This window comes from Aspergillus welwitschiae (assembly GCF_003344945.1).
Source record: "Aspergillus welwitschiae strain CBS 139.54b unplaced genomic scaffold BDQ94scaffold_9, whole genome shotgun sequence".
Classification (NCBI taxonomy): Eukaryota; Fungi; Ascomycota; class Eurotiomycetes; order Eurotiales; family Aspergillaceae; genus Aspergillus; species Aspergillus welwitschiae.
In genome coordinates, this window is record NW_020798703.1 from 223,905 (window position 1) to 236,736 (window position 12,832).

General features: G+C 49.8%; 6 protein-coding genes across 6 annotated transcripts; 2 read left to right on the top strand and 4 right to left on the bottom strand.

Moving 5' to 3' along the window:
• Positions 1-175: 175 nt before the first annotated feature.
• Positions 176-1,060, bottom strand: BDQ94DRAFT_168433 (sulfotransferase family protein; the record flags this gene model as incomplete). Its single annotated transcript, XM_026771059.1, has 1 exon — positions 176-1,060. One exon carries the CDS (start codon positions 1,058-1,060, stop codon positions 176-178), a length of 885 nt encoding a protein of 294 aa, XP_026628434.1.
• Positions 1,061-1,874: 814 nt separating this feature from the next.
• On the bottom strand, positions 1,875-2,780 carry BDQ94DRAFT_139599 (uncharacterized protein). The gene has a single exon (XM_026765460.1). It carries the CDS (start codon positions 2,600-2,602, stop codon positions 1,973-1,975), a length of 630 nt encoding a protein of 209 aa, XP_026628435.1. The 5' UTR covers positions 2,603-2,780; the 3' UTR covers positions 1,875-1,972.
• Positions 2,781-3,433: 653 nt separating this feature from the next.
• BDQ94DRAFT_158247 (cytochrome P450) lies at positions 3,434-5,360 on the bottom strand (the record flags this gene model as incomplete). The annotated part of the gene is made up of 4 exons (XM_026768921.1): positions 3,434-3,621; positions 3,753-4,276; positions 4,352-5,113; positions 5,164-5,360. 4 exons carry the CDS (start codon positions 5,358-5,360, stop codon positions 3,434-3,436), a joined length of 1,671 nt encoding a protein of 556 aa, XP_026628436.1.
• Positions 5,361-6,087: 727 nt separating this feature from the next.
• BDQ94DRAFT_168436 (uncharacterized protein) lies at positions 6,088-7,466 on the top strand (the record flags this gene model as incomplete). The annotated part of the gene is made up of 5 exons (XM_026771060.1): positions 6,088-6,144; positions 6,218-6,671; positions 6,723-6,809; positions 6,888-7,082; positions 7,174-7,466. 5 exons carry the CDS (start codon positions 6,088-6,090, stop codon positions 7,464-7,466), a joined length of 1,086 nt encoding a protein of 361 aa, XP_026628437.1.
• Positions 7,467-7,981: 515 nt separating this feature from the next.
• Positions 7,982-10,348, bottom strand: BDQ94DRAFT_158248 (MDR family MFS transporter; the record flags this gene model as incomplete). The annotated part of the gene is made up of 8 exons (XM_026768922.1): positions 7,982-8,342; positions 8,411-8,441; positions 8,524-8,549; positions 8,698-8,867; positions 8,980-9,123; positions 9,232-9,601; positions 9,717-9,963; positions 10,060-10,348. The coding sequence occupies 8 exons, from the start codon at positions 10,346-10,348 to the stop codon at positions 7,982-7,984; spliced, it is 1,638 nt and encodes a 545-aa protein (XP_026628438.1).
• Positions 10,349-11,030: 682 nt separating this feature from the next.
• BDQ94DRAFT_168438 (S-adenosyl-L-methionine-dependent methyltransferase) lies at positions 11,031-12,629 on the top strand (the record flags this gene model as incomplete). The annotated part of the gene is made up of 4 exons (XM_026771061.1): positions 11,031-11,402; positions 11,462-11,794; positions 11,857-12,398; positions 12,464-12,629. 4 exons carry the CDS (start codon positions 11,031-11,033, stop codon positions 12,627-12,629), a joined length of 1,413 nt encoding a protein of 470 aa, XP_026628439.1.
• Positions 12,630-12,832: the final 203 nt, after the last annotated feature.

The window sequence follows — 12,832 nt, forward strand, 5'->3', positions numbered from 1 at the left end:
CCCTCCTGAATGTTAAAGAAATGCCCTTCTTAGATGCTTGGTGTTGGATACATCATGTATACACTGAAAGAGATGAAAATCGTGATCACGCTACTGGCAGAGGTAAAGGTATGTAGGAGATGCGCTAGTGTCTATATAAAGGGGTCACAACTGTGCCGGGATCAGACAGTATCCCTCAAGTGCAAAGCGACCGACATCCAGCCGCAATAATCACGAAGAAAGAAAGACGCAGTAGAAGGTTTTGTTTAGCTTTTTGGAACCGTCCTTCATCCACAGTCATCAATTTGGGGCTAAATTCAGAGGCAATGTTGCCTCTTGGAAATTCCGTGCTTGGTACCGGTAGGTCAAGGAAGCTGCATAGAGGTGCCCTTTTACCTGTAAGCCATGTATCACTTGAGCGACTGAAGGATAGGAGACCTAACCAGCCATCATTCACGGACCAATCGAGATAATCTCTGTTGTTGGCTTCCAATATCAATTCTAAACCCTCGTAGTGATCCCGATACGCTCTCTCGGCATTCCTTTCGAAGTCGCCGTTGAAAAGAAGTGTTTGATGTCCGAGACGAGTCAGCCACACGCCCCAGAATAACTCTGCATTGAACCAACTAGCAATCCAATATAGCCAACTTTGCATCATTGGTAATACCGATGCGCGGAAGCTCTTTTTCCAAGCCTGTATATCACGACGCCGGTTCAGAATGACTTTGGCGTCGGGGTATGCCTGGAGAAGTTCGCTTGCAAACCAAACCGTAGGAACATCAGTAGAAGCATCCATGTCACCGAGAAGTCGATCAAAATAGCGTTCTCGAATAACCTCTGGGGTTGGCATACGGTTTTGTAGCTTCAGTAGTAATAGTTCGCAATAGAGAACGCTGTGGTTTGGATGATGAAGCCACCATTCGAAGCCATGTGCCACTCCGCCAAATCCAAGGGTTTCGAGGGCGCCTTTGAGTGACTCCGTTCCACTTCGAGGAAGGCCGAGACATATCACTCGTAACGGCCTCGACCGTTTCGGTTGCGGCTCAGGTAAGCGATATATACGCTTGAGGATTGATATCATTTTGGAGAGGTTAGTTGTTTTTAACGCAGTGCGTTGCGTTGTAATTGAAAAGCAAAGGAGCAAAGCTGACAGCAGGTTGTAACTCGCTCATAAGCTTGAAAACTGAAATAAGTCGTGGACACGTCATTTGTTTGGTGATTTAATCAGACGTGGTAGTTAGGCGTCCAATGCTCTTTTGTGCAGTAAAGCGACAGATGTCAGCCCGGGAATCATCGGTCGCTCTCTTCACCATAGATTCGCGACTCTTCCACTAACTCTGCTTCTGTGTGTATGGCATTTTGTGGTCAAACTCAGAATATTTCAAAAAACCTAACACTGGGAATATGAAGATTTCTCAATTGGGATGCAGGTAAGGACGGTCACTGCTCAACAGCCACCGTGATAGGGTTTAGGACACCCAAAACCCAGGTTTGGTTACCCGTGGGAGGACCCCAAAAGTGAGAAGCCAACCCGACCCGAGATTTGGCGAGGCGGTGAATGATTACCGACATCTCTATGCAAGGTTAAATGAAGTCCTATGCTTTCATTTTCACGCATGATGGGTGCTCTGGAGAAGCAGATATACTATAATGTTTATTATCTGTCGCAGCACTAACCGCTAGACCAGAAAGCGATAAACCGCACTTGGCTAGCTAGGCGACGGAGAGATATGTCTCCCAACATTATCTAATATTTTCCACCACAGCTTGTAATCTATCAAAAAGAAAGAGTTCCTCTCATTCTACGTTAATTTATAAAATCCTGGCTGCTCTAAACGGAGGTACATAGAGCCTGTTTTACATGCAACTGGAAGACACTATATTGAAGCTTTGATTTCTTTTTTACGACAGGGATATATATCTGACATGGTTCACCAAACTAAAGTAAATAAGCCTCCCACTTCCTTTCTACCAGACTGAGGGCACCCGCGTCTCAATTCCGAATTGCATGCACCCGCCTCACCTTAAGGAGTCTATCGTACTCCCACCCAATCCACGAACCGATGCCCACGCTCGCCTGCTCGACCAACCGCGCAAACGCATCTGCTTCACCACCCTTGCAGCCTTTCTCTCGGCGATATGCCCTCGCACTGTTATGCCACACTAGCGTTTCCGTTCCAGGAACCACCGTCCATCCCCAAGGCCTCTGCACCCGGGGTAGCACCATTAGATCTCCCTCGTCATCCTCTGACATTTCTTCGACCACCAAGACCTCCTCAAAATCTTGGTACTCTATCATGTCAAACACTGAAGTGATACAATTCTTCTCACGCTCCAGTAGAGACCGGGAAAAGGCGATGCGCGGGAACGCAGGCGGGCTGGTCTCGTAATTCAGGCCTTCATATTGGGGAGCAAAAGCCACATCGGGACCTTCCAAAAGAAATTCGAGATACCGACAGTCCGGCACGTATAGGGTGTCGGAAGCCGGCTGAAAGGGCCGCGTGAAGTGGAAGCCATCGGGGGTCCAGTGGACGAGGATGGTCCCCGCTTGCTGATGCAGCCAGTTTTGCGCTACGGAATGCGCCTCATGATTAACCAGGAAGGGAGGCACGTCTACTCTCATAGTGATGAGGCGCGAGAGGTTGAAGCTAAGATGGAATTTATCTTCAGACACAAGGTGGGCTTCCCAACACCCCTTTTTGTAGATGTACAAGCCTTGGTGGACGGGGGTAGGGAGGGAGTGTTGCCAGATGGAAAGGCGGAGTTCGGTGGGAAGAAGGCTAAATTTGGGAAAATTGGCGGACATAGTTGGAGATTCTAGACTCAGCAAGGTGATAGGGTGGGAATGCGAATGGGGTCTAATGAAGGACGAAGAGGGTGGTTGAACGCGGATGAAGGCGAAATGGATATGTCTTAGTCGAGATCTGGCCAGATCAGAGGTGCCGATTGTGATGGATTCTTGGATTTCTCACCACAAGATAAGCCTTTCTGCGGACCGGGCTGAGTAGAGCACCTGCAAGGCTGAAGGTTACCTGATAGATCATATTCCAAATGATACTAGTCACCCGTGTCATACTCTCCTTTGCCTAACTAGATATGTGGAAAGGCTCTATATAATTTGAGTCAAAAACAGGATAAACACATACGACCACAGGGTGTGGAAAACAGGGCTTCCCGTCCGCTCAGCCGTACTTAAGCCACACGCCGGGAGGTTAGTAGTTGGGTGGGTGACCACCAGCGAATCCCTTCTGTTGTATGTTTTTTGCTTTTTTCTCAACATTTTCGTATCTCTTTAGCCTGGTCAGTCATTCCCAGCGTCCTTGTTAAAGTCCGACAATGCCAAGAATGGGTCCCAACATCGAAGAGAGAGCCAAAATAAACCCGACAGTACTTCCGATGCGACTATGATTCCTTTAGTTTGCTTCAAAGCACACATTACAACAACACAGTATAGCTAGCAACGCCGGCGGATACGAAACGGCACTTTGGTCACCGGCTTGCGGACTCCAAATCCAAATCGACGTGAGTCAAAGTGCGGAATCGGTTCCAGAACCTCCACATCGAACATGGTGACCATCATGGCAGTCGTGAGCAACATGATCCGCTTGGCTAGAAGACGGCCGGGACATGCATTCTGTCCTCCTATATCGTGATGAATTGTCAGCTGGGCTCAAGTCCAATAAATTCGAGAGCCCGTGGATGATCGGCATGTCACCTTCGGGGTGCAACAGAAAACACCCACATTCTAGAAGACGAAGACTCGGCTCACTTACCTCCATAAGGAATCCAGATACCTTCTAGCCCCTGCACGGTGAACTGTTCGCCAGTAATAGATGAATTTTTGTCTCTCATCTGCTCCTTCATAAATTCATACGCAGCTGACGATGGCTTCAAAGGCCCACTTTGTGGGTCGAGCGGATCGACGAGAAAGCGCCGCCCCCAAAACGTGTCGAGTGGGTACTGCCCGTCTCGCGTGTTCCACACTTCTTCATCGGTGTGCGCTAGTGCAGTGTTGATCAATATCAATTTGTCGGGCTGGATGACACCTTTCCCAATCTCTAAGGGCTGCTGTGGGGAACATCGAGGGATGTGGATTTGGACCCCATACCGTAGGGTCTCGGCGTACAAGGACAGTAAGAGGGGTTTTTTGCTGATTTTGTCCATGTTGTAATGCAGAGATCCAGATTCGGGCTGGATGCTGTCCTGCAGTGAAGAGCGAAGTTCGGCTACAAGGGAGCTGTCACTATATACATGGGTGCAGAGTGTCATTGTGGATGGGACCACGTTTGTAATAGAGCTACATGAAGTAAGATGAAAACTAAGTTAGCATTTTGTCCAGCTCGGGAGGGAATTGGCAGAGAATATCACTTACGCCCAAATCAGGGCAAGATCAGTTGAAGCTACCGATCGAAGATCTTGCTCATCGATCCCCAGAAGCATTTTATGTCGCTCGCGCATCATCGCCGACCCCCAATAAGGATCATCTTCTCCAATGTCGGCACTGTGCCTAGCTGAGAGTTCAGTGGCTCGTTTGTGCCACTTCATAATTCCACTAAGCACTTTGTCGCGTAGCCGATAGCCCTCAGGGATCATCCAAGAAGGCAAGCGCTTGGCCATAGACATAATATACCTATCATATTTCCATAACGTTCGATGGAAACCCGGACTCTCAGTTAGTAGGAGCGGGCCAAATAGGGTCTCCAGAATTGCTGCTCCCAAGTGGTCCTCGAAAAACTCCGTCAGATCGTCCACGTAAGTCCAGGTAGGCCCTGTCGGCACAGCATTATCCAACGAGGACTTTATGGCTGCATCAAAACGCTCCGTCGTATGGCCGAGGCCCCTTCCAAGGAGTCCATGGAAAAGGTTTTCGTGGGTATGGTAGCCAACACGGCGATTGGATGGTATCCTACTGCCAGGTATGGGCCGTTCCCGGGAGCCCGACGTGTCTGAGACGTAGACATCGACGGCCTTCTGGTCCATTCCGCAGCAGTACTTGAGTACCACTCCATAGGCTCGGGTAACAGTGAGCTTCGGGTTACTGAAGATCGAGCTTATGTTTTTATGTCCTTGGACTAAATAGACCTCGTCTCCCAGCAGGCCTACGCGCAGTGGCCAACGACCCTGGCAGAACCGACTGTTTGCTGTTTAGCATGAGAATATGAAAGGAGTGATGAAGTGGCTTACGAGGCCCGAATGAAGAAATTGGGTCCATCAAATACGAATGAAAAGGTACTTCGCAGAAATGGTATCGTGTAGGGCACGGTCAGCGGTGCAGCGGCAGGCTTCTTATTCAACACTCGTGACCGTGCAGACAAAGCGCGCAGGATGAAGAAGATTAATGCAAGGGCAGCGGCAGCGCCAGGAATGATAGCGGTATTCATTGTGTGGAAAGTCAAAATGTGGAATTTTTGCGACTAGCTTTCTAGCTGGCACTTACAACTATTTAATCGGCTGTTTCTCTACTGCCAAGTTTCGAAAGAAACCACCTGAGCAGAGGCATAAGCGAAATTCAGTAGACAAACCAATAGTTCGGATAACGTGGAAAAAAAATTTAGAATTGTCTTGATGGGGAAAAAAAAGTATTACGGAAACATAAGGGTGAGAAATAAGTGGCAAATTGTCATGAACAAATGAAACCACAAGGGAAAGGAATGATAAGGCTGAATAACTACAGGTTGTCTCATGCAAGCATGGCGAAAGTTCATCCTGATTCTGATATAAGACCTCATGGTGGCTGTGAGCTTGGGCTCACCAAGGTCCGAGAGCCCTTCCCGTCCCTTCACACCATATAGTCACTGTCCTAATGGATGAAGACCAAGATGGATCCCTGACTGGCAGGATGAAACTGCAAGGCTTCCAAGTTTAGCCCCCATCGTCGGTCGGGGTTTGGTTACATTAGGGCTTACTCTGCAGCATTGGTCTCCTGCAGAAGAGACACATGCAGTAAGCCGTCATTGCCGCGTGAACAGCGAAGTGTTTCCAGGCCGAGAAGAAATCCCCGCCCTCTTCTATGAACGGCGAATTAATTCCAGATCATCTTTCATCAGTCTGTCTTCCTCTGACTGCTCGAAAGTCCCAGGTAGTACAGGAATTCCACTCTGATCCACCATGGCCGGGAGCGCTTTCACATTCTTTCATGCTAAGGTCTCAAAATCGACATTTCTGGTAAGTGACATCAATGTTAGCCGTGGAAGTCTTTACCGGCTCCGCACTCACACTTTCTGGTCGGGCATAACAGGGCCTACTCTGGACATTCACTTGCACCTCCTTCCTTTTCGTCTTGTTCCGTGTGGTTGTTCGATATGGATCGTTCAAGCGCCTCTACCTGGATGACTTCTTTGTGCTGCTTGCATGGGCAATCATGTTGACTACCGCCATCATCTGGCAAATTGAGGGGCAAGTGCTGTATGAAATGTATGCGATCAGTGAGGGCAAGCAGCCTTACACCCCGGATATTCTACCAAAGTTCGGGAAGTTCATGCGTTTCGTGGCCCCACTCACCATTCTGTTCTACTCGGGATTATGGTGTGTCAAATTCTCATTCTTAGCCTTCTTCTACCGGCTTGGTTCCAAGGTCAAGAGTCATCGGATCTGGTGGTATGTGGTCTTGTTTTGCACCGTCGCTGTCTGGATGGCCTCGGTCGCGGATATCGACTACCGATGCAGTTTTGGGGGGTTGGAATATACCATGAGTGAGTCTATATCTCCATCACGAGAGTAAATAGCAGTACTGATATAATCAGCCCAATGCTCCAACCTCTACCATGTACACTTTGAAAACCGCACATTCTGGGCGAACTGTGCCGGGGATGTGGTTACTGATCTTATGAGTGAGTCGTCCTTCCCCTTTCCCCCGCCGACCATAACAATAGGGAGAGGCGGCTAATTAGGTCCTTTGCTCTCCTCAGTTTTATCAATCCCCGTGCTCATCCTCTGGAAAACACGCATTACTTTCACAAAGAAGCTCATCTTATTGAGTGTCTTCTCCGTCACAATTATCGTCATGGCGATCGCCATTATCCGAGTCGTCGTCAATACCTCCCTTGATGAACCCGTCGATATCTCCTGGTTATATCTGTGGAGCTTTATTGAAATGGGAACCGGTACGTTCAATCACCACCACATCGAACACCCCATTTTTTTTTTATTACCGAGTCTTTCTCTATTCTGAAGTCTCGCTAACATTTCCCCCAGCGATAATAATCTCCTGCGTCGCCTCCTTCCGTCAGCTCTTCGTGACATCACAAAACCAACATCTCTTCGGCAAAGTCGCGTACCACCCACCCAATAACCCTCTCCTCAACAGCATGCGGAATGGCTATAGACGCACACAGTCCGGTCCAGGAGTCGAGGGAGATGGTTCGTCTCAGAGAAGCGGTAATGCTCCGAAGATACTTCCCTTGGACCTTGTGCATGTGCGAAACGAATTTGATGTTGAGAGCGCGCCGGCTAGTCGAAATCATTCTCGTGAGGATCCGTGGAATTGAGGACACCGGTTGACGGGATAATTGTACGATGTGTAAATGGACCCGGCTTATAGTTGGACTTTCATAACAGGTTTGCTTGGTTGGTTAGGAGTGAACATTTGTTATTGTGAATACAAATATAAATCTATTTCTTGTTCATTGTTATCTTAATACGCCCTTACATTTGGATTATCTTGCTTTGTAAGACGTGACATGAATATTTAACTTGAGGGATTCAACATAAACACTTTGGCTTAGGTCCTTGCTCGAAGACGGAGGTTTTCCGGAATATATTGTGACGACCGCTGTCGATGAACCCATAATTCTTTTTTTTTTTTTTTTTTTTTCTTCGATGGTAACATAGTCCCTTGATACTATTCAAATGAGCAACTATCTACTATTCGTAGTATACACACAAACCAACCCAACCCGTATGTATTGCAGTTTTGGTCTTTCTATCGACTGCCTAGGTACCATCACACCCACAAGATTCCATTCATACTACTAGTCACTAATACCGGATACCTGCACCTACCTCACACCGACGACCCCTTCTCAACCTCAGTAACCCCCACCTCCTGCTTTACAATCTCCCTCTGCCCCTCCTCCTCCGCCTGCCTATCTCTAGCCACCCGTTTCGCATCCAACCACTCCATCCCCAAAGTGAACGGCACCGCGGCTGCCACAAGCGCAACCGACAAGATCATAGTGCGCGAAATTCCCTCATTCCAGATATCGCGCAGAAACGCTAGATCTGCTGCCGTCGGCGCTAAGGCCTTTAGATTAGCGGCGCCAGCCTCGAAGACGTCGTTGCTAGTCAGCCCGGGAATTTGGCCATTGAGCTTTTCTGTGAGGGTGCTGAGAACCACAGTCTGGCCCATGGCGATGGAGATGGCTCTGCGGTGAGCGTTAGTTTGGCTTCATCCACGGCGGGGGTGCGCTAAGACGAGGGGGGTGCTACGTACCCGCCTAATTGGTAAAAGAGGACGGCGATGGCTGGTATTGCGGTTAGCTTGGAAGTGATGGCTGATTATCGGAGAATTGCGATGGGGACGAGGCTTGGTAGAACTGCACGTACCATTACCCATTGCAAGGTCTTCTGCACTGTGCCATGTTTGGAAAGATTGAATGTCAGCTTGGCTTGGCTCCGCGTTTTCCGCTGTCACTCGGGGAATTCTATTTGCGGAGATAGCAAACGTAACGATGCATAAGCTGGGGGTGGGGGCAGATCGACTGTAGCTGAGATACTTACGAAAGGGTTACTTGTATGGCAGTGTAGGGGAGCTGCATGGCTAGTCCCAGGCCAAGGCCAGTGACGACCAGATAAGCCGCCCATTGTACCGTGCGGGTGTGCGGGTGTAACTGCGTCAGGAGGGCCGTTCCCACGATGCAGATCAGGTCGCCGGCAAGGATGTAGGGGACCTGAAATGTAGAAAGTAAGCGAGAGGTAGAAGGAGGGTCGCCTAGAGTAGTTTGGGGGCCATTGGATGAAGAGGGGGAGAGCGAGGCTGGATGGCCTTTTTCGTTCACTCACATAATGACCCCATTGTTTGACCACAGCCCCGATAATGACCAATGCAACCATCTCTGTTAGCATCAGGGGGATGAAGTTGACCCCGCTGGAGACGGGACTTATTCCGTGCACGGCCTCAAAATAGAACGGCAGGAAATACGTATCCTGAGGCTGTGTAAGAAAGATTATCGTGTATGCGACAGGGATTCTTTCTAGCTAGGCTTTCTAGCCAGGTTCGAGGATGGGGACGAGCAAGACAGACAGCTGGCTTACCAGATAAGTGGATCCACCAAGAAAGAATAAAACCATGGCACTGGTGAAGACGCTCCGGCGGCAGAAAACCCTCAGGGTGATGAGGGCCCGCTCCTGACGCTTCCACTGGATGAAAATGAAGACCAGAGCTAAGGCAGCTGAGCCGACGAGCAGACCAATCACGGTAGAAGAGGACCAGGGTTTAGTCTGACCACCCCATTGTAAGGCTAAGAGTAAGCAACAAACTGCAGCGAGGAAGAGGGCACAACCAAGGAAATCCATGCTGCCCAGCTTTGCGCGCAGCGGTAATTGTCGATCCTTGGTTGCCTGACCTTTGATTCGGAGAAAGAGGGTCAGCCCGCCAAGGACAACGGCACCGAATGGCAGGTTGCTGAATCATACCAAGATACCCACAACGTTAGCTGAAGAGTGGAGATGATCAAACTTTCACGGGTGTGGGGGAGGGGGAGGGGAGAGGAGAGTGGGGGATAAGAGAATGTGCTTACATCCAGAAACACCATCGCCATGTGGCGTGTTGAGTGAATGCTCCACCCAGCGGGGGTCCAACACAGACCGTTATGACAAACACGCTAATGACAATTCCCATGTACAGCGGTCGCTTCTCCAGCTGCACCACCTGTCCAATGATGCTAAGAGCACCCTGTAACACGCCAGCGGCCCCAAGGCCAGCGACGGCGCGACCCACAATAAACATGGGCGATGAGTTGGCTGCTGCGCACAGAATTGTGCCCACTGGGGATCAGATCGGTCAGAAATAAGCTTGTTCTAAAATTGCCGACAACCAAAGAAAGAGCGGACGAAAGGAGCAAAGTGCCGCTAGTCGCTCACCCTCAAAGATGATTATAGACAGGCGATAGACAATATCTGTGGGGAAAAGACGATAGAAGCATCCATAGACTGGCTGAAATGCGGTCACCGTAAGCAAATAGCCGGTCCCATACCAGGCCACATCGTCCAAAGCTCGGAAATCGGAGGATATTTGCGGCAGAGCAACATTGATGATATTGGTATCCAACGCAATGAGGAAAGACCCAAAGAATAAACAGGTAATCACGATGCCGAGTCTCCATCCAGTGAGGTAATGTGCGTTGTCGCTGGGATCGTTCGTGGCAGGCATCGCGGCGGTGGTAGTGGTCGTGGTGGTTGTGCTCGACACGGCTTTTTGGGACTGAGCTGAGGCTGAAAGGAAATCATCTGCATCGCTGTTGGGACCAGGTGAGTGGACGATGGATATTAAACAGGTGAACACCTCCTTGGGTGCCGGGGTATATTTCCTTGTAATTGAAGATCGCAGGGAGGATGAGATGACACAGCCGAGTCCGGACTCGGTCTCAGATGGCCTACCCTCCTCTAACACGTCTACTGGGATCGGCACCTTGCATTAATCAAATACCGCCGCGTGCTGAGTTTCGCCTATCAAAACCAAGGACCACGGAACGGACCGTATGTCCGAATACATTATGTAGACAATTGCCATACGTAAGTTACGCACCACGCCAAGTTGTCGCGGCTGTCATGCGGCCAAGTAGGGCTGTGCCGTAGATTTTCCCGGCGAGTGAGGGGTAAGCAATCAGTCTGACAGCCTTGCAAGAGCCAAGTCTGAACTCAATGGCTACTTATCTTATTACACCTGGAATCACGAGTGTATATGAGCTTGGATGTGTTATTGGGGGCCGAAAAGATGAACTTCCGGAGGACAGGAGATAAGTAGTATCCATCGTCACTGCTGGCCTGTTTAATTAGTAGCACCTAAATTCCTTTCCCTTCTTGTCCACATCTATACTTCCTATAGCATGAAAATGGCATATCGATTCATTACCTCCCGGGGTTTCCCTACGCGGTCCACCCAGCTGCGGCCTTACTACCAACGTTTGCCATCTCTTCATTCTCAATATGCTTATCCGCGGGCTCATTCTTCGATGCCCAAGCCTCCCACGAATGAAGTCACGCAATTGCTTGAAAGAGTCCAAAGTACAACCAAGGTCTTCCTGGATTTTGTGAGAAGCCAAGGCCTTCCGGAGCCATCCTACCAGAATGGCGATGGCCTCCACCCCGCTCAGCCACTGCCTCACGAAGTGCAGGAGGCGAGGGAGGGTGCCATTGAAGCAACTTACGAGCTTCACCACCTCATGTTAGGTCCGCTGGGACTACTGTTTAGCTGCCCTGGGGAGGTGTGTTTCCCCTCTCCGATCCAATTGCAGCTGCCCGTAATTAACGTCGAGGTACACAGCAATTGGTGTTACTAAGCCTGCAATACATCTATCGCTACCAAATCGCCACGCACGTACCCTTGGATGGAACCACGACTTTTGAAGAGTTATCCAAGACCACAGGGTTGGGACAAAAAGATCTCTCCCGCTTCCTCCGCGTAGCAATCAGCCGCCATGTCTTCTGCGAGCCCACGAAAGGAACGATCGCGCATACCGCTGCATCCAAGCTCCTAATTAATAATCCAATGGTTGAAGCATGGATTCAAAATATCGCCCAGGAGTTCTGGCCCGCATTCACCCGTACAGTCGAAGCAACAGAGAGATGGCCCGGGTCCGAAGAGCCCAATGAGACCGTAAGTATAACCCCATCTCTCCATCCCGCCAATATACGTACTGAACCTTATACCTTCTATAGGGTTACTCCATCGCCCACGGCACCACCTCCCACCCATTCGACGAAATCCGTAAAGACCAACGCCGCCACCAACAATTCATCACCGCCATGCGATTCTCCCACCTCCACCCAGCCTACCATCTCTCTCATCTCCTTAACAACTACAATTTCAACCGCACAAACACCACGACCAACACAACAACAATCGTCGACGTCGGCGGCTCCAACGGCGAAGTCAGCATCGAGATCGCCTCCCAATACCCCAACGTTCAATGCATCGTGCAGGACCTACCCGACACCATTGCCGGACTGGCCGCCAACGTTCCACCCGCTCTCTCTGAACGAGTGACGGGCATGCCGCACGACTTCCTAGAGGTGCAGCCTGTGCACGGCGCAGATGTCTATCTCCTACGATGGATTCTGCACGACTGGTCAGATAAGTATGCCATTCAGATTCTGCGGAATTTGACACCTGCGTTGAAGAAGGGTGCGAGGGTCGTGGTTAATGATGTTTGTTTGCCGGCGCCGGGGCAGGTGGGGCCTATGACGGAGCGGTATTTTCGGTGAGTGGATGATTAGTTGCTTATGCTTCCAGTAGGGTTTGTGATAAATACTAACTGCTTGTCAGATACATGGATATTTCGATGAAGGCTTTCAATAATGCCCGGGAGCGGGATGTCGAGACGTGGGAAAGTCTGTTTGTGGAGGCGGACTCGCGGTTCCGGTTCTTGGGGGTTTCGGTGCCGCCGGGGGCGAGGATGGCTATTATTGAGGCGGAGTGGATGGGGGAGTGATAGTCGTATTGTAGTGACTTTACGCAGTTTTTATTTGTATATCTTGGGAATAACATTGAATTGTCAAGTTGGAACAAGGAACCGGCTGCGGATCAATTTCCCTGGTGGAGAAAACTGCGGCCCCTATTATCGTATCAATTGATTTGATGTGCTGCTGCTGGGCGAGGAGAATAAAACTACCGGTAGAGAGATGGGTTAGGCAA